Raw genomic sequence first — 24,248 nt, 5'->3', positions numbered from 1 at the left:
GCCGTTTGTAGTGGCTGATATTTCCACCTTCTCTTTTTCTTTTCTTTATGTCATTGAACTATCTGCCCTCATCAACCAGCACACTTTCGCCAGTCCGTCACCGCAGCATGCAGCGATTCCTCCAAGAAAACGCGAACTGTAACAGTGCTACAAAAACATCGACAAGCGTAGTAGGTCTGAATGTTGCCGGCCACTTGTACCGAAGCGTCCGAAGAGGCGATAGCATCTCATCAATTTATCACTAACACGGAAGCGACGTGACAACGTGTAGACAGCCCTAGCGAAACGTCCTTGTACCGAAATGTCCGCGCACCGAAATGTCCGTGTACCGAAATGTCCGTGTACCGAAATGTCCGTGCACCGAAATGTCCGTGCACCGAAATGTCCGTGTACCGAAGTGTCCGTGCACCGAAATGTCCGTGCACCGAAATGTCCATGTACCGAAATGTCCATACCGAAACGTCCTGTACCGAAAGGTCCTGTACCGTAACGTCCGCATACCGCCAAAACAATTTTCGGGAGGAGCTTTCGCATTCAGCTTCGAGACTCCTGGCAGCCGCCTGGAGACCAAACACTAGGGCGGCCTATGGGAAAAGGTGGTCTAGCTGGTGCAGCGGACAACAAATTGACCCGCTTTCTCACTCTAACACATTTGACAAACTTCCTATCCTCCTTCCACAATCAGGGCCTCTCCTATAGAACTATCGGTGTCTATTGGTCAGCAATTTCTCAGTCAGTTCTGGGTATTCAAGAACTCGACTTGGGAAAGCACCCTCTTGTCACTAAGTTGCTGAAGGGTACATGCACTTCCCCTCCCTATCCTAGGTACTCAGAGTTGTGGCCAGTCTCAAAATTACACCCTTTTTGCAATCGCTAGACAGCAATATCATTCTCTCACTAACCATGTCGTCCTGCAAATTGTGTATGCTCTTGGCATTATCGACAGCAGGAAGGACCACAGATCTATCTTTACTTTCTTTACGGGTAATTGCCAAATCGCCAGTTGGTTGGACGCTTGGATTGTCAGGAGTAAGGAAGACATCCCGTCCAGGTCACCACAGCTACTCTCTATTCATTCCAGCACTTTCACCTAGCAACTGTCTGCATGTCCAGTTTTATGGCCACTTGCGCGCGTCGAGAGAAGCGACGCGCGGCCGTGCCCTCCTGTCTCGAAACCTACATAAACAGGACAGAGCCCCTCCGGGGAAAACATCTCAGCTGCTTCTCTCTACAGGCAAGTCATACTTCACTGCTTCTAGGGACACAATGGCTGAAGCGTGTACTGAAGGCAGCAGGTGTAGACACACAACGCCACTCAGCTCATCGCTCATTCAACTAGGACAACCGCCACCTCTGCCGCTTCACCGAATGGAGTTCCCACCGCTGAAATCTGGAAGCAGCAGATTGCTCATCACAGTCGACCTTCCCTCAGTTATACCAGACCGAACCCCAGGGAACACTTTGGAAGTTGAGTGTTGGGCACAGCATTGAACGTATGCTACGTGAACCACGATAGATGATAGTACGTGCTAGACGAGACTGAAATATAATTACCTGGAGTTGAAGTTGGAATTATATGATGTATACGTAAGGACGTAAGGCCCCGGGTTTTCCGCGAAATTTTGCGGAACCCTGAGCTCATCGCGGAATCCTTCATTTGGCACGGAATTCCGAATTCCGGAAATCGCGCAATGTGGACGGTTACTACGACGTGCAGCGTCTCAGAAGTGTTGCACGCTCACGCAAAAGAGCGCCAAATAAAAAAGCGCTAACGATAACGCACCCTGGTTTAACCGACACCTCAAATCACTTCTGAACAAAAAGAAACGACTATACAGGAAAGCTAAATCATCGAACAATGCTGAAGACTGGGCGAGATACAATCTTCAAGCTGTAAACTACAGGCGCGCACTTTCTTTGCGTAAAGACGAGTTCTTTTCCAAGGAACTTCAAGCCATTCTTACATCCAATCCAAGTAAATTCTGGCGTCTTGTAAAACCTAAGGAACACAACGACATCAGGCTTTGTGATGTAGACAGCTCACCTGTTCCCGATCACCAGTGCCCTGATATCTTTAACGATGCATTTGTTGGCGTCTTTCTTCATAACGAACCTGCTAGTATCCCTACTCTTCCAGTGCTTTATTTAGATCGCCTGCCGGATTTCACTGTTTCTTGCAACGGCATCTGTAAGTTAATTGATTCCCTCAAGATGTCAGCATCATCCGGCTTCGATGGTCTGAACACAAAAATACTAAAAAGTACGAAGTTCACATCATGTTACTTCCTTACAGATATTTTCAACCAATCTCTCTCAAGTGGGGAGGTACCTAGGGACTGGAGAATTAGTAAAGTTATTCCTCTCCATAAAGGTGGTTCTAGAACCAGTCCGCTTAACTACCGCCCTATATCACTCATAAGTACCCCATGCAAACTATTAGAACACGTGATCTTTTCGAACCTTACGGGTTTCCTAGAATCCCGCTCTTTTGTCTTCCCTTTCCAACACGGTTTCCGTCGCGGCTATTCGTGTACCACTCAACTTGCATCGTTCATACACGACCTTCATTTTCATCTTGATAAGGGTATAAGCAGTGGCGTTATCTTCCTGGACTTTAAAAAAGCATTCGATAAAGTTCCTCACAGCAGACTGCTTGCTAAACTATCTCAACTAAATCTACCGGACAATCTAATGCAGTGGTTGTCAAATTATCTCCTCTCACGGATGCAATATACACATGTTAACAATTATTCTTCCTCATCTCCTGTTAAGTCAGGAGTTCCTCAAGGCTCTGTCCTGGGGTCTCTACTATTTCTCATATACATTAATGACATTTCACATAGCCTCAGCTCCACAGTTCGCCTTTTTGCCGACGACTGCGTCATTTACAGACACATCAATAATCCAGCTGATCGAACACTTCTACAGAACGATCTTCAAGCTGTGGAGTCCTGGTGCTCCACATGGCTGATGCCACTTAATCTGTCTAAATGCACATACCTTCACGCTGGGAAACATCAAGACGTCTACCCATACACACTGAGCGGCACACCTATCACCAACAGTTCATGTCATAAGTACCTCGGTCTTCACATTGCATCAACCCTCCAATGGCATGCTCACATTAACCATGTTATCAATGATTCGAACCGATGTCTAGGGTACCTCAGACGCAATCTCCGTCATGCACCTCCCCAAGTGAAGCGTTTGGCATATACAACGCTCATCCGTCCAAAACTGGAATTCGCCTCATGTATCTGGCATCCCCACCAATCCTTCCTGTCTCGATCCATCGAATCCGTCCAAAATCGTGCCGTCCGATTCATCGCCAATGATTACTCCTCTCCCACTAGCGTCACCGGTCTCAAATGCACTTTTGACCTCGACCCTTTAGAGCACCGCCGAACTATTCAAACTCTAGATTTATTTCATAACCTTTTCCATTCTTCTGTGCCCCTAACCTCCTACATTCGCCAAGCTCATTATACGAGCAGGCGTGTCAACCATTCCTACAAGTGCGAGCCATTTTTCTGTCACACACACGCATTCTTTCACTCCTTCTACCCGCGCGCCATCAAACTTTGGAATTCATTGCCCGAGGGAACCGCATCCATCCATGATCATTCATCCTTCAAATCTGCAGCAGCGCATCACCTTTCCTCGCGGCGAAAATAATCATCTTATTTTGCACTTTAAATTTTGCACTTGTCTGGGCTGTTTGGCCTCCCAGTCACATTGTTTATTCGTTATTGTTACTGTTGTTATCGTGATTGTTATAATTTTCTTCGTATTCCCTTCACCCATGTAATGCCTTCTGGCCTTTGGGTTACCAACAATAAATAAATAAATAAATAAAAGAGCGTGCTGTGCACGTCCCAGCTGATCAAGGTACACGCGTATTTACTCGCATAATTTGCGCACCCCTAGATTAGCACTAGAAATGACAAGAAAACAAAAAATCGCGTAATTTGCGCACCCGCTTTATCGCGCGCAGATACCGAGCACGCGCGTCTCATCGACCGTGGCGATTGCTTTTCACAACGCCGTCAGTGCTACCGAAGTTATTGCGCTGCTTCTTTGATTTGCGCACACTTTCGGGTAATGGTCCACTGACGCGATGGACGATAGTGTCACTCGAACTACAAAACGCGGAAAGAAACGCTGGACAAACACGCAATGACAAATCATACAGCCCAATATGAGAAAGTTGGTGAACATAACGTGCTTTCGGTTGTCAAGTGCGACTAGCGACGTCTTCCAGCCAGAGCATCAAACCAAACCGGAACCGAAAACCGGAGAGAACCGTTATTTTTTGCCGGAACCGAACCGGAACCAAACCGAAAAGGCTACCGCCATCTTGGAGCTGAACCGGAACCGAACCGATTTAGAAAATTTCGGTTAACGTTTCAAAACCGGTTTCAAAGCATCGAGAGTTCGAGACTGGCCGTTTTTCATCTTATACCCACCTAAACTGCCCCAACCTGTTCCAAAAGTGACCGGTTCATGCCCATGCGACATTTTTTGCAACCCGAGTCTCCAATACAAGTGAAAATGCATAGCTGGACGCCCGCATCGATGGAGACAACGCCGGACAACCGCACTCTACGATGAAAAATGAAAGTCACTGAAAAGGTTAGCCAGCTGTAGGGATCGAACCCACATCTTCTGGTTCAGTTTTCCTGTGGACAAGCGCTCTTGTCACAGCTTTGCGGCCAGCCTGCGGCCAGTGGGACATGCGAAGAGAAATAAAGCTTTCGGAACACTCCTATCGTTTATTTTAGGCCGTATACCTTGTGCAATGAACTGGTTCGGAACCGGCTTAGAGCGTCCTGTATCGGAACCGATATCTGTCCTCCTGGAGCTGAACCGGAACGGAAAAGATTTCGGTTTGATGCTCTGCTTCCAGCGCAGCGTGTCGACGTATTTCACCAGTATATGAGCGACAGCGGGCCGGCATTTTGCCTCCCGATCGTCGGCGGTTCCGCTGTATTTGGGTACTTCTTTTGCGCTTGCGCAATGCAGTGATAACGTCAATATAGGCTCTACTGAAAGCAAACTAACAAACCGGCAAACTAAGACTTTGAAATTTTGCGTCGTTTGAATATCGTAACGAACGTTCCCGCGCGATTTGTGCACCCCCAACTTTTCCGACTTTTTGGGGGGTGAAAAAGTGCGCACATTATTGGAGCAAATACGTTAATTGGGTTTTGGAACGGAATGAGCGTGGTTGCTCCGAATTTAGCGTTTATTGCGATCAAGTATTTGTCAAATCCTATAAACTCTGTAGATGCTGAAAGATCTTTCAGCAGGTATAAAATGATTGTAGGCGACAGACAGCATTCGCTGTCAGAGGAGAACACAACATATCACATAATGCTGAGCCACAACAGTGTGAATCTGTAAGTTTATAAAATATTTTTGGTTCACACATTATCCAAGAAAATAAAGTGTTTCCCGTTTCAAGCAGCCGTTGACTACTTGCCGCGGAAAATCGGAGAAATTACAAGTCGGTGCCGCAGGATTTCGAATTTGCCGCAGCAGAAAACCTGGGGCCTGATGTCTACGGAAGCACTTACTGCCGCAGAAAAAAAAAAGGGGGGGGGGGGCACCCCTAAACCCAGTTGAATTTCCAAACTAAATAATATATCTCTTCAACCCTTTTCCATTGTCCCTTATTATTTTTTCGGCGCCGTTACAGGTCACGATTCACTTAGATTGGCCTTTCCCTGAAGGGATGGCCACTCAACTGCTATGTGGGAAATAAATGTAAATATTGGAAGCATAATGCCATATACAGATGCATCTTGAATACCACCAAACATTTCTGAAATAATGATACCCCATAAAAGAACGCAGATCATAATGCCCAAATATACATTTCGTTCAGCTCGTGCCAGCTCATTGACCCATATAACTGCTTTCAAAGATGAGTAACCAGCGAGGCTCTCTCCTCCACGCATACGTCACATGACTGCGTAGCATTTTGCCGTCCAATCGGGGGGCCGAGCTGCGCACATGACGTTTCAAATTACCAGCCAATAAACACACTTCATTATCAGCTGTGAGTCGAAGCGCTCAGTTTGTTTGTGTGCGCTCCGTGGTTCCGAAATTCAACGTCATGATATCCATGAAGAAGACCGAGAGACACGGACACAGAAGACGACACACGTAGGTTCTTAGACACAGCAATAAATTTATTAGTTCATCTCAACTTAAAAGCTAAAAATCTTCGAAGGGGTGCGAGAGGGATAAAAGACGCATTGCTAACTACGTTTCCCCTGGTGGCAATCTCCAAGGATTCCCGAAACAACCTTCGGTGTGCGTAGGGTTCCCACGCAAGCACTGTAGTGTCCTTGAAGCAAGGCTGGCAACCTTTACAATCCCGTAAATGATCTACCAGTTCCGAAGACCCGGCCATTCTTTCAACATTTGCTGCATGTTCCCTAATCCGGTCATTGAGGCACCGGCGCGTCTGGCCAACGTACACAAAGCCGCACTCAAGGGGAATAGAATACACAACGTTCTGCTCATGTGCCTCATGACATCTTCAACATCTCCGGCTGGCGCAAACGTCAACAGTTGGGCTATGGTGGCTAGATGAATACCGTCTGGTGTGAGGAGCGGCCGCAGCCTCCTACCCGACGGAGCGGGCCTTTTGCGGAAGACGGCCACTAGTTTCTGTGCGCTCTGGCTAGTCCCCGGGCGGAGTTATTTCGTGCGTGACGTATCAGAGGGTGGGATAACGATGCTGTCGCGTCTTTGAAGTGCTTTATTTTATCGTAGGCTGTGCACTGTTTCGTGGAATGGTGAACCTTGAGAAGATCTAACGCCAGTGTGAAGAAAAAGCAAAGTGCAAAAACGAACAGAGCGCAGACCATCCGTCATCGTACATGAAAGAATTCAACATGTGTGGCCTACGCTACTGTTCAGAAACACTCTTCAAGCTTGTCTCCAAGCTTGAAGATACCTTCACAAGGTTCTTTTCATGTCGTAAAGGGCATGCAGACAGCCTATACTAGAAGTTATGGCATGAGCTATGGGTAGTGATGGGCAGTACTTGATGTAACAAGTAGCCAAGTACTACTTTAAGTACATTTCTGTGTACTTGTACTTTACCTTAAGTACATTTTAAACCGTGTACTTTGTACCGTACTTAAAGTACTCCTTTCCGAGTACTTTCCCATCAAGTACTCAAGTACCCAAACTGGACTCCAGACAAAAAGTCACAAAAGAGTATCAAAAATGCACCCTACTAAAAGCGCTAAAATGACAAGAAGACGACGAAAACACACAGATAGCGCTATCTGTGTGTTTTCGTCCTCTTGCCGTCATTTTAGCACTGAACAGCCCAGTTGACTGATTACCTCTCTACATGTAACTGCAAATTATGTCATCTGATTAAGTTCATATTCACAGGTTAGCACGTATGCTAGGACTTTATGGCATTAGAGCATTTGTCAAGAACGCTCGCTAAAGTTTTGCCCAAGAAAGCAAGACACATATTGTGAGGAAGAAGATGGTTGGTTCAACCAGGCGCTGTATGCACGCGATATATTAAAACCTTCCTTTTTGCCGTTTGCACCCAAGCTCACCGGCTGTACTCATCCTTCTTCCACAACCTAACATTTGGTGGAGGTGCGGTACTATCCCTTCTACCTCTCGCACCGTTAGACGTCGCCATCCTGCATCTCCGGGGCGGAAAAGTCCTCATGTCTCCACCATCAGTGTCCACGCCGGCAGACGGCACAGGACAGCCTGCTCAGCCCGTTCCTGCGCCTCGTTTCTTGGCCCGACAGCGGGACCCACCAGTTTTTGCAGCTACAGAAGATCTCTGCGTCGAAGACTGGCTGGCGCAAGTGGACCGCGTCGCCACGCATAACAACTGGGACGACAGCATGCGGTTGGGGAACATCGTTTTCTACCTAACATCTACCGCGCTACAATGGTTCGAAAACAACGAATCGTCCCTTCCCACCTGGGACACTTTTAAGACTGCTATTACAAACGCTTTCGGCAGGACAGAAGAGCGGAAGCAAGATGCTATCCGAAAGTTGAGCACGCGCCAACAAGGATTCCAGGAAGCTTTCACCACTTATATGGAGGACGTGCTCTTCCTCTGCCGTCGAGTGGATCCCAAAATGCCGGAACCTGACAAGATCCACCATCTGCTGAAGGGTCTGGCGGAGCATTTGTTTAGCGGCATTGCTTCGCAAGTTTTTACATCTGTAGGCCAACTCGGCCAAGCGTGCAGACGATTGGAAGACTTGCGCGGTCATCGGATCTACGCTTCAGTTCCTGGTGTAGCACTGGGAAGCACAACGCGGTTTCCGAGTAACGACTTCGATGCGGAGTCACTGTCCATACTTGTTCGGAAGATTGTTCGAGAAGAGTTTGCGGCCCTCGGTCACGACCTGGGCACGGACACTCCATTTCAGCCTCGTTCTGCGGGAACCTGTGACGACATGGCAGTGCGTCGCCTGGTACAAGATGAGTTACAAACTCTGTCTTCACACGTTGCTGCTTCACCTAGGACGTACGCCCACGTCTGTGGCTCTCCTCCTGTTTCGCAACCACGTGCGCTTGAAATCCCCCAGCCTTCAGGAGTGGTCACTGCACCACTTGTGGCGCGGCGGCCACCGCGTCGCTACTCGGGCCCTGTGCAAGACCGGCGGCCTCGCTACAGCGCTCCTCCAGTTTGTTTTTATTGTCACACACCCGGCCACATCGCCCGTTACTGCATCCGCCGCCAACAAGACATGAGAAGGCAGCGTTTTGGGACTCCCCCTAGGAGGTACTACGGCCAGCGATTCCCTACTTACTATGATTCAGCGCCAAGTACGGAATGGGAGCAGAAGCCGTTCGGAAGCGATCGTTTTGGCGCTGATGATTCCAGCGAGACCTCGTGGTACGGGGAACAAGCAAGAAGCAGGATGCCACGGTCACCATCTCCCCACCCTCGACGCCGGTCTAGATCTCCCTTACACCAAACGGCGCCAAAGTCGTATGCGGCTCCAAACTGAGCGCCGCAGCCTGCGATACTGTTGAGGGTCAGGTTGCGAACTCAAGATTGTCCAAAAGCCCTCCAAGTGTTACAAATTACGTTACCCTAAATTTTGACTCTTGTAGACTAGAAGGACTTGTTGACACTGGTGCTACGGTGTCCTGTATTTCAGAATCTCTGCGGCGACGCATGCGAAAGGCATTGACTCCTATCACTGAAGGCCATTGTGTGCAACTTGGCGACAACAGTGCCGTTCAACCGCTGGGATATTGTACTGCAAGGGTAACTATTGCAAATGAACTTTATGCAATCAAGTTTCTGGTGCTGCCGCGCTGCATCTGCGACATCGTCCTCGGCTGGGATTTCCTGAGTACTTCTAAGGCTGTCATCGACTGTTCGCGAAATGTACTGGATCTTGCCGTAGATACGCTCAGTGACGAAGCCGCAGTTGATTCGGATGAAATCCCCGTATCTGTGTTGAAGACGTCCAGAATTCCGGCTGATACGATGATGGCCGTACAAGTGGAAATCAAAACTACCCTCCCATGTGTGGAAGGGATGTTCTCCTACAAAACGGATCTTCTCCTGCAGACGTCTCTTTGCTCCCCATGCTCACTGCTCACGTTTGAGGACGGCCACAGTACTGTTTGGGTGACGAATCCTTCTCGCGAAGATCGTGTCATTGCATCGGGGACTCGCATCGGGACCTTCTCATTTGGCGATCTCTCGCTCTCCGCGCTGGTGCCTTCTGCGCCGGAGACACTTCACGACTGTACGGCCCAACGTCTGCCCGGCAGTCTTGACTTGGCTGGGAGAGTATCTTCGGACCTATCATCCCACGACAAAGGGCGGTTTGTTGATCTCTTGTCAGAATTCTCCGACATCTTCGACACAAGCGGGGCGCCGCTCGGTTGCTGTACGTCCGTGAAACACACCATTCAAACAGGAAACTCGCCTCCAGTTCATAGCCGACCATATCGCGTGTCCCAGGCTGAGCGTCGTGTCATCCAGGACCATGTGCGCGACATGCTTACCAAAGGCATAATACAGGAATCGAACAGTCCTTGGTCGTCACCTGTAGTCCTCGTCCGGAAGAAAGACTTAACTTGGCGATTTTGTGTTGATTACCGAAGGCTTAATAGGATCACCACTAAGGACGTCTATCCTCTTCCCCGCATCGACGACACACTCGACTCTCTCCACGGTGCTCGGTACTTCTCTTCTATAGATCTTCGGTCTGGCTATTGGCAGATCACCGTTGACGAACAGGATCGTGAAAAGACTGCGTTCGTGACACCAGATGGTCTCTACGAGTTTCGTGTCATGCCATTTGGCCTATGTAATGCCCCTGCTACATTTCAACGGATGATGGACACGCTCCTTCGTGCCTTTCGTTGGAATTTCTGTCTTTGTTACCTCGATGATGTTGTAGTGTTCTCCTCAAGCATCGATGACCATATCTCTCGCCTAAGAGCTGTTCTGGAATGTTTTCGCGCGGCAGGGCTCCAACTCAATGCAAAGAAGTGCACATTTGGAAGCCAACGAATCAAGATATTGGGCCACGTTGTTGACAGGGATGGCATCCATCCTGATCCCGACAAAATTGCTGCTGTGAGAGACTTCCCTCGTCCCGACAAGCTTAAGTCCCTACGATCGTTTCTTGGACTCTGCTCATACTTTCGACGTTTCATTCAGGGCTTTGCTCATATCGCTGAGCCCCTACAGCAGCTATTGAAAAAGAACGTGCCATTTCTTTGGAGTTCGCGGCACGACGACTCATTCAACAAGCTGAAGGCCGCGCTATCTTCTCCACCAGTCCTCGGACACTTTGACGAAAACGCTCACACGGAAGTTCATACCGACGCGAGCGGCCACGGGCTAGGAGCCGTCCTAGTCCAGCGCATGTCCGGGGCCGAACGGGTCATCGCCTACGCTAGTCGTACTCTGTCCTCTGCAGAACGCAACTACTCCATCACTGAGAAAGAATGCTTGGCCGTTGTGTGGGCACTAGCGAAGTTCCGTCCTTACATTTATGGTCGACAATTCCATGTAGTCACCGATCACCATGCGTTGTGCTGGCTGGCAAACATGAAGAATCCTACAGGCCGGCTCGGTCGTTGGGCGCTAAAGCTCGAAGATTATGACGCGACCATCGTTTATAAGTCCGGTAAGCGGCATTTGGACGCGGACAGCTTGTCGCGAAACCTACCCCCCACTACGACAGATCAACATCAACCAACCACAGATCAACCATCTATTGTTGCGGCTCTGGAGTTCTCTGATATCGCACGTCAGCAACGCCAAGACAGTACACTTGCTGAAATCTTTCGTAAGCTATCACCTGCCAACGCCGGGACGTGCCGTGAATCCAACCTCTTCGCAATTAAAGATGGCATTCTGTACCGCCAAAATTTCGAACCACAGGGCTCGCCATGGTTGCTAGTGGTACCCCGTTCACTCCAACGTGACGTCATCGCGGCCTGTCATGACGATCCCACTGCCGGTCACCTTGGCATCTTCAAGACGTACAGCCGTATCCGCAATAGGTTCTTCTGGACCGGAATGTATCGCTCGGTATCGAACTACATGAAGTCCTGCGCCCCTTGTCAGCGAAGGAAGCCACCCACGATCTCTCCCGCTGGATATCTACATCCTGTAGAACCCGCTGAAGCTCCGTTTCAGCGAATTGGAATAGACCTGCTGGGCCCTTTTCCGCTATCGGCTGCTGGGAAAAAGTGGATAGTTGTGTCTGTTGACTACATGACACGGTATGCGGAAACCAGAGCGACTCCTACCGGCACAGCTTCCGACGTGGCCTCCTTTCTCCTTGAACAAATTATTCTCCGTCACGGTGCGCCACGGACGCTGGTCAGCGATCGCGGGACCTCTTTTCTCTCTGAGACTGTACGCAACGTCCTGGAACTCAGCAACACCGTCCACCGCACCACTACGCCCTACCATCCCCAAACTAATGGGCTTACAGAGCGTCTCAACCGGACTATTGCCGAAATGATCTCGATGTATGTCACGGCGGATCATCGAAACTGGGACGCCGTCCTTCCCTATGTTACTTACGCATACAACACCGCTCGTCAAGCAACCACTGGCTTCTCCCCTTACTATTTGCTCTACGGCCGTGAGTCGTCATCCCTCTTGGACTGCCTCCTCCCACGCTGTGTCGATGACAACCCGCTTGACCCACTCTCGGCGGCGGCTATTTGCAATGCCGAAGACGCACGACAACTGGCGCGCTTACGGACGTTGGCCTCTCAGCAACAGCAGGCCATCCGTTACAACGCACGACATCGTCCTGTGTCTTACGCTGCTGGCGACCTCGTGTGGCTCTGGACGCCCACTCGTCGTGTTGGACGCTCGGAGAAGCTCCTCCCACGCTACACTGGCCCTCACCGAGTAGTCCGCCGCATTTCTGATGTTAATTATCAGATCGAGCCTTGTACCGCGCCGTCTACCCGACGGACCCCAGCTCTACAGACGGCTCACGTCATTCGCCTCAAGCCCTACACCGCCCGCCATGAGGACATGGCGGATGCTCCAGCGAAGGGGATATTGTGAGGAAGAAGATGGTTGGTTCAACCAGGCGCTGTATGCACGCGATATATTAAAACCTTCCTTTTTGCCGTTTGCACCCAAGCTCACCGGCTGTACTCATCCTTCTTCCACAACCTAACAATATACTAAACAGTGAAATGCAAAGTGATACAAATTAAATTATAATTTGTGAACTTCTTATGAACTTCTTTGCCTAGTACTTTGTACTTTGCCCATCACTGGCTAGGGGGAGCCTTATGGAAATGTTGGCCGTCAAGCCCATAGTGAATATTTCACGATGTATATTGTAAAATTCTATGCTGTGATGAGAATGCACTTCCTCGTAAAGAGCATTAACCGTTCTCACGCAGAGCGGAGCAGAAGCAGAAACTTTCAAAGGAGGCGCGTCTCCCGTGAATACACTTACGTGAGCATTCAGACTCGTGTACAGATGTTCTTTGTTTTCATTGTGTGCATATGTATGTGCATATATATCATGATGAGGGGACGAAACAGGTTATTTCTATTGCTGTGTATAATAAATCTTGTTTTGGCATTGCTAGGTTGAAATGTGGAGATGATCGCGTCTTCACTGACTGATAGGAAACTTTATACATCGAGGAACAAAAAGAAAGATCAACCGGCCTTGTTGTTATGACATTAAAAAAAGAAAACCAAAAGTAAGAATGGACAAAAAAAATAACCTGATAAAACGAAGAGATATAAAAGTTGAAAAGGGAGGTTAGCACTAGAGTCACTAAATAAGCTACGCTTCAGAGTATCCACACTGAGTTCCAAGAGCGAGCATATGCCATCTTGTTTTCGCGCCACGCTGCCCATGCGCACGCGCACAGCGCACGTTAGCGCAGGATGGCATCTATCGTGCGCGAGTGAAATGTTCCTTTCGTTTACGAGCAGCAGTTGACAGCCTTGAGCTCACCTTGACATGTTCTGGACGCTCAGGTGGACAATACATGGATTATCGCACAACAATCATACACGCTTCTCTATTCCACAGAGAGCATTATGTTAGCCGTCTTTGATCCTCAAATGGGGATGATACCGGTGTGGTGCGAAAACAAGATGGCGATCCTGCTCTCCCTTGGACCTCAGTGTCTCAAGCGTAGCTTATTTAGTGACTCTAGTTAGCACTTTGTCACGTCCGAGCTACGCATGGGACATACCAAACTGAGTACCTGATCCTTTGCATGCGTGGATAACCCAGTAAACCACTAATATCCCTAGGATATCCTTACAAGCTCGTGAACGTCCTGAATATCTGGACATCCACCCAATATCTGTGGGATGTCCCAGAACGACATTCGCGTTCCTATTTTATCGAGTAAATCACAGATGTCCTGGGTATGTCTGCAGGATATCTCGCTTTGGACATTTGAATGGAGGAAAAGCCTGGAGATCCCTTGGATACCCATGAATGATCCAGTATACGAGATTTTGGGCACTGGTTGAACGTCACAGGAACGTCGCCAGGACGTTGACTGAAGATATGCGAATAAACGTGAAGTTTATGACATCTTGTTCTGACAGCCACATTTTTGTTCTGCTGAGAGCAAACAAAAACTTCTGTAAACGTTAATTGGATGGGGGGAACAAGCAAAATCGTTATATATTTCTATCGTGCGCGTGCTGCTAGCCGTGAAAGTATTTATCTATATTCGTAACGATCGTCAAGCAACAGTGGAATTTGATCACTTTTATAGCTCCACTCAGCAGCTAATCCCATTATAGACAATAGCTTGAATTAAAAACACAGTATCGGGCATGAAGGAATGTGAGACACATTATTGGTTATACCATGTCTCTGCAGATTCACGGGTTAATTGCAAAGAAGCACCTCCTCACCGTTACAGGTGTATCACGGCCCAAATACGTAACGAACTTGCCCCAACGGCCTTTATTTCAGTATAAGCTCTCGGCATTTTGTCAGCATAAACTGTTGTGAATGCTTCCTTCAAATTCGCGTACGCGGTGGAGGGGACAAAAATGGTGCCTGCTCTTTTTAGGGTGGAAGCACGTGTGGTAACATGGTCAGCTTTGGTGGACCGTGCGTCAGAGTTTGGTCGAACGCTGGCGGGGCTTACTACATTCCCCGAATTTTTGACCTGTTATTACTACACAACACGTAAAAATTAACATTGTACATAATACGCATGCAAATACATATATATTTACATACATATCAGGGTGGTGGTGTCATGTCAGATACGTATCAACTAAAAGCAAGTGCATGTTTGGACCTGCTTGCATGATGTCCCACGTACGTCCATATATCCTAAAAAGACGTTCCCGGGATATTCGCAGGATCTACAAATGACAAAGAAGTGCCAGTCCAGAGAACGTCTCGGGGATGAAAATGGGCTCTGTGGCAAAGTCCGTAGGATATCCCAACGTCCGAAATAGGATATCCTGTAGACGTTTTCTGGATATATATGGTTTGCTGGGAAGCGACCTTCAATGTGTTTTAAGCTATTCGTTTTCCATTGATATTTACCCCTCACTATTCCCTTCCTCCGCAAAACTTTTCGGCCACACGGGCGAAAACGGCCCGTTCAGCAGACGCGCTTCGGGAGCGTTCTGGAGAATCTTCGCATACATCGTGTTGGCGCGCCACCTGACGGCGTCTTCCGCGAACGGGCCGCCTCGGCTGCGGCGCTCCTCACACCAGACAATAAGCGCATTCTTTTCACTTGCACTGGACTGCACTACCTTGGATTCCACGCAAGACAGGTTTTCGGGAGCTGCACTTTCCAGCTGAAAGGAACTTTATTAGTAATGCCTTTCTTTTCAACAGGAAAGTGCAGCACGCAAATATCCGTATGCAAGCGCCTTTTGTTTTTGAGCGTTAGTAATTGCAAGGAGTTTTAACTGCATAAGTTTCAATAATATAACACAAAGAAATGTGCACCTTTTGTACCTGTTTACGGCCCCTTTAAAGCTGTCGATCTAAGAATGATGCAAGGGTAATTATGCCATAGACAGGAATAGTTTTCGGCTCATCTTTCCCTTGAAAGGCTCGCAAGTTACTGGGCATGAAGATGCAGCAGAGAACTCCTAAAAAACTGGGGAGTTAAGAATGGGCATTAAAAAGAAAAAGAAAACGGGGGAAGGAGAGTGGACAGAGACATAGCTATCTTTTATTTATAGACTAGCAGTCAATACACCATGATGTTGCTTTTCCCATGATATATTTTCATACAATGCCATGTAATGATAATGTACATATGATACGATGCAATAACACAGGAGATGTCCACTCTTTCCCAATAGTGTTGCCTTATAATACACACACAAATATTCAAAGCTTTTGAAATTAAGTAAATTACAAGTGTGTAGGCACATTGAACAACTTAACCGGTGTGGAAGCCATCAATCTGTCACTTTCTTCGTGAGTTGTGCCATTGGTTGCCATGTGAACTCGGATGAGGAACTCGGGCAGGAGAACTTGGCTTAGATAGTCACCGGTCTGCAATGTTGATAAGAGGAACAAAACTGTTGCAGAATTAAAGAAACCCTAAAAGCAGAGGATTAAAGTGACAGTCCGGTCGAAAACACAGGTCTGGGAAACATCGTCTTATGATTTCTAATACTCCCCACAACCACCGTGCAAAATATCTCAGAAGAAATCGTATCGCGCGATTTACAATCGATTTTTTTCTATACCACAGTTGGCCCTGAGTAAAGCCCGCAGCGAGCTCTCGCGTGACGTGCATAAGAGCAAAGCCGCATGTGACTTGCGCATGCCTGTTTGCGAGATAGTTTGTTGTTGCGTGCTAGCATTTGCCCATTATGATGCTTTTGAGTAGAAATCACACGTTATGCAGAGTAAAAGGCAGAGTAGCGTCAATGTAAACAGAGGTATCACGACGCAGCCTACGGTCAGTACACTCGTAGAAAAAGACACCTCTCTGCATTTCCAGCAACGGCGCAGTCCTGCTCCCTACTGTGTCCATTGCGGACGTCATGCTCACGTGACGGATGACGTACATTGAGGATCCTTGAGGCAAGGAGTATGTGAGGGAGAAAAACAAAACCGGATGTATTCAGAGGAGTAGTTTTTATTCGGGGTCTCAAAAACCACGCCATTTTGTGAGCTGAAACTTTCCACACTGCATGTACGCATGCGTGGCAGGTGGAAAAAATCAACTTCCGGTTTTTCCGGACTGGAGAAAGCATATGCAGGAACCGCAGGACCCGGAAAGCATATGCAGGACCACTGTAGTCTTTAAGAGACACTTGAACAAAATCATCAAGGAAAGGGGGCATGAGCATAAGATCAAGTGCGAAATACCCTAGTGTAAAGTTCAAAATGCATGAAGTGCTCTTCGAAGAAGTGGGAATGTAGACCATGTCAATTCATTGGGAAATAAGAGTAATGGCATCACCAGGGATCAATGGACCTGCTGTTGGACGAGATGATATGCTCGTTGACAGTTAAAGGAGCAATGAGGTAACATTGAAGACAACTCGAAACCCTGTCTCTCTGTTTGAAACACCTTTGCAGGGGGGGCTTTGCAGAGCTGTCCATTAGGAGTTACCATGCAAATATTTTCACTGCATAATAAGATTTACAAAAGCAGCGTTGCGTCTCGTCGTAGCAACATTCCCAGACGTATCGACAGATCTTCGGCAAGTGTTCACAAAGGACACCCCTTCTTCCCGCCAGCCATCCAGACAGCAAAAGACATAAGCTTGCAGGGGACAATGAGTCCATTCTTCCCACTGGCCATCCAGTCAATGAGAGACCTTCTGGGCCAGACTATCAGTCGGGATCCCCATTGTCATCCAAAGAGCTAAGCCGATTGCGCTGTCTGGGAGACAGACGAAGGTGAAGACAAACGCAGTGCAGCAAGTACACACCATCAGATACAGCCAGCGTGCTCACTATTGTAGTGTCACATGTTGAAGCTAGACTGTATTTAAAAGTGGAGGACTTCAAGGGCTCCTCTGCCGGTTCACTTCGAGTCTTCGAACATGTAATATACGTTGTTGTGTTTCTCGTAACGGGCCCCTGCCTGACTACCTCGGCAGCACCCCGCTCAGACCCGAAACCGCAACAGCAGTCAGAGAGAGCCAGGGTTGTTAAGTAACTTAGTAAAAGTATCTGAGTACGTGTACTTAGATACTTTTTGTGCATCTTGAGGAAATATTAGATACATTTTCAAACACGCGCTTCTAACTGTAACTTAATTACTTTTTTCAGTAACTTGTATCTGTCTTTTTGAGTACTTTTTTAGTAAAAACGATGAAATATCGTCACCGGGCAGGAGGTGGCACGAAGGGCGCGCCGACACTAGGGATCCTCCATGCGCGCGAAGCTGCAGCAACCCGTTGAGGCTCCCTAGCCGACACCAGGCACGAGGTCCACTCCTCCTCGCCCTTGCTGCACGTGCTAACACTCGCACGTGACATTCCTTGTTCCTTGCCACTCTCTTGGCGGTCTTTGCAGTAGTGAAGAGAATGGCCAAGTTTGAAGGCGTCGACGCCACCTCACCTTTATACTTCAGTGGTGTGTTGTGTTTGCAGAGCGTAGATACGTAGATAGAACTCAGTGAGATTTTTTAGCAATTAAAATGTTTATTTGTTGCTCTGTGAGCCAATTTTTGTCCCTATCTCGGTTACCCCCAGTTTAGGCATTCCTTTCAATCTTTTGCCTGCAATTACGTACGATTACCCAAGAAGGGATGTCTCTGTGGCTCTAGGGTGTACACCTATTATGAGCCAAAGGCGAAAGATATGGACTTGCGCACAGAATTGCAAAAAGTAACCCCACCCGTACTCGGATACTTTTCCAAGGTATTTGTAACTGTATCTCAGTATTTTTCCTGTCAGTAACTCTAACTGTAACTTAATTACTTTTGAAGCTGAGTATCTGTAACTGTAACTTAGTTACTTTTGAAAAGTATCTTTAACAACCCTGGAGAGAGCAGCCGTGAAAGGTCGACATGATCCTTGTGTGACATCGGCATGTCCCTGTGCCTTTCTTTTTTGTTTCTTCAGCTCACACGCTATTTGTACCCACTTGAGCTGCGCTGGTCTAAGTCTCGAGTCACATGGCAGGAAGTAGACAAGGGTTTGAAAGGTTTGCAAAGCAGAGGCGCCTCTTGCATGCTGCAGGTCACCTGCGCCTGTTTTTGCTGCTTTCGCAGGACATGCCGCAGCCAACACAAAAACATTTGGGGTCACCTCAGTGCTGCTTTAAGGTGGGTGGGCATGCTCAGGACAGTCAATGGAGGCTGTCGTGTTTCACTCCCTCGTTCGAAACATTATATTATTAGAGCTGTGCGAATATTCGAAATTTCGAATATGAATAGAACATCTGATGCTATTCGAATGCTATTTGCAACCTATTTTCAGTATGTATTCGAAATTTTTGAACATTTTTGAATAGTACTCAAGCGAGGTATCGCTATCGCTAGAGCTGAGCACGGGTGTGGGTATACCCGCAGGTGCCTGCAGTTACCCGCACATCGTCACGATTTGCGGGTAGGAATTCGCGATTGCTGCGGGTAGCAGGTAAAATGCAGGTGTACCCGCATTACCCGCACTCCATGGCCAACTAAATGATCCCTCTCTGTCACAAGCGAGCTCAGCATTGCCCTATGTCGTTGGCCGTATAAATCCATGTGCCAGACTGCAGCAGGCAAGTGCTGGCGGGCGAGTTCGATTATTAATGCAGACATATATGGCTCTCTGTTGAATTGCAGTTTTATTGGCATACGATTGAAGCCGTCTGAGACACGTAGCCAACACTCAGAATTTCCATTGTTTTAAAATAGCAACAGCGGTAAAGTGGACGAGTGGACGTTCAATAACGAACAGAAGGAACGCATCCATTGATTTGGGGTAAGGCTGGTGTATCGTGCCCGCATCGTCATCTTCATCACCCAGAGGGTGAACAAGAAAACGGGGATTCGAGCTGGTGGCCAAGCACGTGTATACCGCTCACTTCCCCCTGCGGGTCCCAATGCGGGTATACAGACAGCACTGCGGGTGTAGGTTGCACAGATTAAATTCTTGCGGGTGCGGGTCGGATGCGGGTCACACACGCGTGGGTACTGTGCGGGTGCGGGTGCAAGTTTGCTTACCCACGCTCACCTCTAGCTATCGCCATTCTGCAAGTGAGCTTCGCCTCATTGCATCCAAGAGTTAGGTGAAGCCCACTTCACGTTACCCCGTTATGTTACGCCTTTTTTTTTTTTCTCCATTCTGCAAGTCGGCTTCACATCATTGCACTCAAGTGCAATGACGTGAAGTTAGTGCAATGATGCAGTGATGCCATTTTACACTGCTTACAGTATTCTGTAAATGTACTCCCAACTTTGAGAGTTATGTTCAGTAACATGAAAATATGTGCAATTTCAAAAAAAAAAAAATAGAGGAGATTTACAATGTAAACATAGAAATGCAGGAGATGCATACAAAGCAGGCTGCATGGATCATGTTGACTAACTCTCAATGCAGTTCATCTCACTAATGCAGTCTACTACCATACACAACACAGAGGTACCCTTCTCTCATGATATGTTATGCTGCATGAAAAGGCTCACAAGTTTGGAGCAGAACATCATCAAATGAGCACAACGCCACAAAATATTTCACCATGAGGTATTCGAAATTATTCAAATTGGGCCTTTTCTGATTACTCAAATTCGATTCGGCTTCTGAATAAATTATTCGGATTCGATTTGCCTTGTGAATAAATTATTCGGATTGAACTTGCAATAGAAATTTTGCTATTCGCACAGCTCTAATTATTACAGTAGAATCTTGATGATACGATCACGGATTATAGGAATTTCGGGATGATACGAATTCTTTTCCGGTCCCGGCCAGAATGCCTATTCTTCCCATGTATTCGAGTTTGGATGATACGAACACGTTATCTTGCCTTTACGGATGATACGAACGAGCCGAGGATGCGACAGAGGTCGTTCCCCCGTGACGCGAGAGCGCGCGAGTCACGCTGCTCCTTCTTTCGAAAAGGGAGAGCGATCCTTACCACGAACTCCCTTACATCATGTTGCGCAATGCAAGCAATGAATTTCCCTTTGGTGGTGGTGGTGGTGAAGATGAGATCAAAGGGATTGCACTTCCGGAAACCTTATCACCTTATCTCTGTTTTGACCTTTTTACCCCCCTCGCTGCAATAAACCTCGAAGCTGTGTGACATCGCTCTGGCGGAAAACAGCGACCCAGAACACTTGGAGGGAACATATCAGGACAACTTCTGGCAACATTACGCGTCACCATTCCGCAAGTCGGCTTCACCTAACGCCTGCATGCTTTAGGAGAAGCTCGCTTTAGAACAGTGTCGCGCGACTCGCGGGCGATTGGAAAGCACGTGCTGGGTCTTTTGAATCATCTCGCGAATTTGGGCAGCATTGACCAGAAACGGTGACACAAGAGCGTTACGACCGACCTCTTTCACTGACAGTAACGGAAAATGAACAGTCACTGTCTATTTTCTTGCCTCAATTTATATTTTTGTTTAGTTCGTTTGATACGAATTTTTTCCGCTCCCCCGTGAGATTCGTATCATTGAGATTTTACTGTATATACTTCTGTTGCTCATTGCACAGGCATATCATATGTTTACTGCACGGCCTTGCGTGTGGCACCATGGCAAACTGCATGTCGACATAGAATAAATGTACGTGTTTACTGCATGATCATTGCTCCTACTGCTATAGCTGACACATCTACAGTGCATTCTGTCCATTACGCAGGTGCAGCCCGTCCACAAGTGCCATTCAGGACATAAAACAATGTGTCAAAGGTGTGGGCATGACTGGAATGTACTTTTTATGCATGTTCATGAGACTAAAAGAGGTAACAGCTTCACTTATCAGTTTGAAAGATAAATTTCTTCAGTTTCTTCACACCAATGTTTGTAGTGGACATATAAAAAAGAATGGATGCCAGAGTGAACTACAGCACAATGTTGGGGGTACTTACCAACTTCCTCCTGATAACGTATTCATCGATGAACATATCGGATATGAGACTGACCTGCTCATCTAAGAATGCAGAGGGGTACACCTTGTACGTGAGCATGCCTATAGGAGAACGTGACAATTGTTTTAGATTAGTGTTTATGACATGATATGCCACTGAAGAAGAATGCTTAACAAGAGAGCGTCCAAATTACGTACGTTTTGCTTTTCCACCCTTGTGGTAGTCATTGTTTCGCCAACTATAGATCTGATAAAGAAACAGTTGCCTGATAAGTGCATATTTCCAAACGAGTGCGCTGTTTGTAAGCCATATTAGGAGGATCTATCAAGCTAGCATTGGATTCTGAGAAGGGCTTCACCTTTTTCTCTACAATTCCTTGCATCTCTGGCATATATTTCTTGAACAGATACTTTATGTGCTTGTCATTGAGCTCCTTCACATCGCTGTTCAAAAAGAAAACCACATGTATACACATGAATGTTCATCCACATTCGGCAAGTTGTTGTTTTGGCACATAGCACATTTGTTCACGTGTGACTCACGTATGTCCCGCCACTACATGGATATGTGAGAACTGTGCCACCCCAGGCACAAATTTGAGCTAAATCCTAAGTGGATCCACTTGAAAAACAAAATGCTTCCATTTTAATTTTCAAGTGCATCAACTTGTTTTTCAAGTGGGTCCACCTGGAACTCCAGGTCAAATTTCTGCCTAGGACTGCATGAACAACCAGCACGAAGCTTCACAATACAGTTCCTCTTTTGTTCTCCTTAGCATTTTACAAACATATTACCAACAGTTATTATAATACAGTCGCCGACCAATTTTTTGGACTTCTAGGGACCACGAAATCAGTCCGAATTATTGGGCAGTCCAAATTTTTAGTGAATGGCATAAATCCACTTCATTTCAAAAGCCTTCACTCAGAACATACCAAGTGACTTGAAAAAGTACTATATGTGTGCGCTTCAGCGTGAACGCACATCAACATACCACGGCGTAGCAATATCCTTGCATGCGTTCATCAGAGTAGTAACCATGGTAACGATTGCCACTTTGGACGGAGGTGCAACGACAACCTCGTCGCTGCCGTTGCCTTTACTTTTCACCTTTTGTTACGCTGTCGGTGCCAAAGACGATGCTGCTGAAGCGTCAAATGGCGACATCACGTTAGGCTCGATTGTCAATGAATTTGCTCCGTCGCCTCTACTAAACGCATCTATCGCAGTAGCATCATCAACATCTTCACTTGAAGATGTTGAAGATGCTTTGAGCGCAACGATCTGCGCTCAAAGCTCTTTTGACATTTCTGGACACCATCGGCCTTCGATCATTATTGTGAAGGGGCTCATTATTTTATTCCTCACATCCCCACCAGCAATGGGGAAGAGTATCGCCTCTGGCGATGAACCTCCCCACTCTCCATCTCAAAATAAAGTTGTTGTTGTTCACTTGAAGTTGAGGTCGACATTTCAGTATTTCCGATGCTCAATGATATTCATAGTCTAAAACATGCATATTGAAAGATAAGCTCTTGCAACATGTCTGATGCGGGGCCAGTAGAGCATTCGGTTTCAGTGCATGATGTGAAAAGCCTGAGTCTGTGCAGCAACTACAGGGACAGGACAAACAGACGACACAAACCAGCAAAGAGTGCAACAAGTTCCGCCTTTGCGAACGCACGTGCTTCTACACATGCGTCGTGTCGGGAAAAGCCTTCATTTTATAACGCAGGACTAAATGCCGAGCTCGGAAGCACAATGTTATGCCGCATTTCTGGCGCTCCGGAGACTGTGACTTCCTAGAACCATGCAGGTTTGAAGCGAGACGAGTTTGTATAATCAAGCACACCCTCTGAGGAATGGTCCAAATCATTAGATGTGGAAATACGTTGGTTCTATGGGGCATTTGATGGTGCCAACAGTTTTACAAAAAAAATTGGAAAGTCTGAACTATTAGAGTCAGAATTATCAGTCGGCAACTGTAGCATTGGACAAGGACATATTCACACACCGGAAACATAATTAAACATAATTAACTGATACCACAACGCTGCTCTGCATTTCCAAGCAAAAGTTCTTGTTGATAATGTTGTGAACCTAGTGTGACAAAATATGTCCTCTATTGAGAGCCTAGTGTGACAAAATACGCCCTCTGTTGAGAGCCTAGTGTAACAAAATATGCCCTCTATTGAGAGCCTAGTGTGACAAAATATGCCCTCTATTGAGAGCCTAATGTGACAAACTATGCCCTCTATTGAGAGCCTAGTGTGACAAAATATGCCCTCTATTGAGAGCCTAGTGTGACAAAATATGCCTTCTATTGAGAGCCTAGTGTGACAACATATGCCCTCTATTGAGAGTCTAGTGTGACAAAGTATGCCCTCTACTGAGAGCCTAATGTGACAAAATATGTCCTCTGTTATGAATTTAGTATGACAAAGTATGCCCTCTGTTGTGGCTCCGGTGGAAGGAAGGAGGAAATAAATTGGCAGCAACAGTGAACGGTGCATGCAAGAGACTAGGACGATGGTTTGTTGTAGGCGGGGCACAAAGATAGGATCCTGGTTTCAGTCTGGTCTTAAGGGGACGATCTTGCACAGCTTTGGCACATAAAAACTTGGCTGAAACTATATTCATGAGTACCACAGATACACAACCATGAAAGTCATGAAAGTGAGTTTCATTCAGAATAACAAAGTATGTTTTGAGAAATTTATAG

The 24,248-nt window shown here is 47.1% G+C and overlaps 1 protein-coding gene across 1 annotated transcript in view; it reads right to left on the bottom strand.

Moving 5' to 3' along the window:
* Window positions 1-15,683: 15,683 nt before the first annotated feature.
* LOC135396655 (uncharacterized) overlaps window positions 15,684-24,248 on the bottom strand; it is a 32,498-nt gene continuing 23,933 nt past the window's right edge. Inside the window, exons 13-16 of the mRNA XM_064627749.1 lie at window positions 21,885-21,969; window positions 21,724-21,772; window positions 21,527-21,627; window positions 15,684-16,034 (exon numbers count right to left, since the gene is read on the bottom strand). Coding sequence (XP_064483819.1) covers window positions 15,891-16,034; window positions 21,527-21,627; window positions 21,724-21,772; window positions 21,885-21,969 — 379 coding nt within the window. The 3' untranslated portion in view covers window positions 15,684-15,890. The remainder of the gene's footprint in view (window positions 16,035-21,526; window positions 21,628-21,723; window positions 21,773-21,884; window positions 21,970-24,248) is intronic.

The sequence above is a fragment of the Ornithodoros turicata genome, chromosome 6 (assembly GCF_037126465.1).
Source record: "Ornithodoros turicata isolate Travis chromosome 6, ASM3712646v1, whole genome shotgun sequence".
NCBI lineage: Eukaryota > Metazoa > Arthropoda > Arachnida > Ixodida > Argasidae > Ornithodoros > Ornithodoros turicata.
Note: the sequence above shows the minus strand (reverse complement) of the source record. Positions and strands in the feature narration are given on the sequence as shown.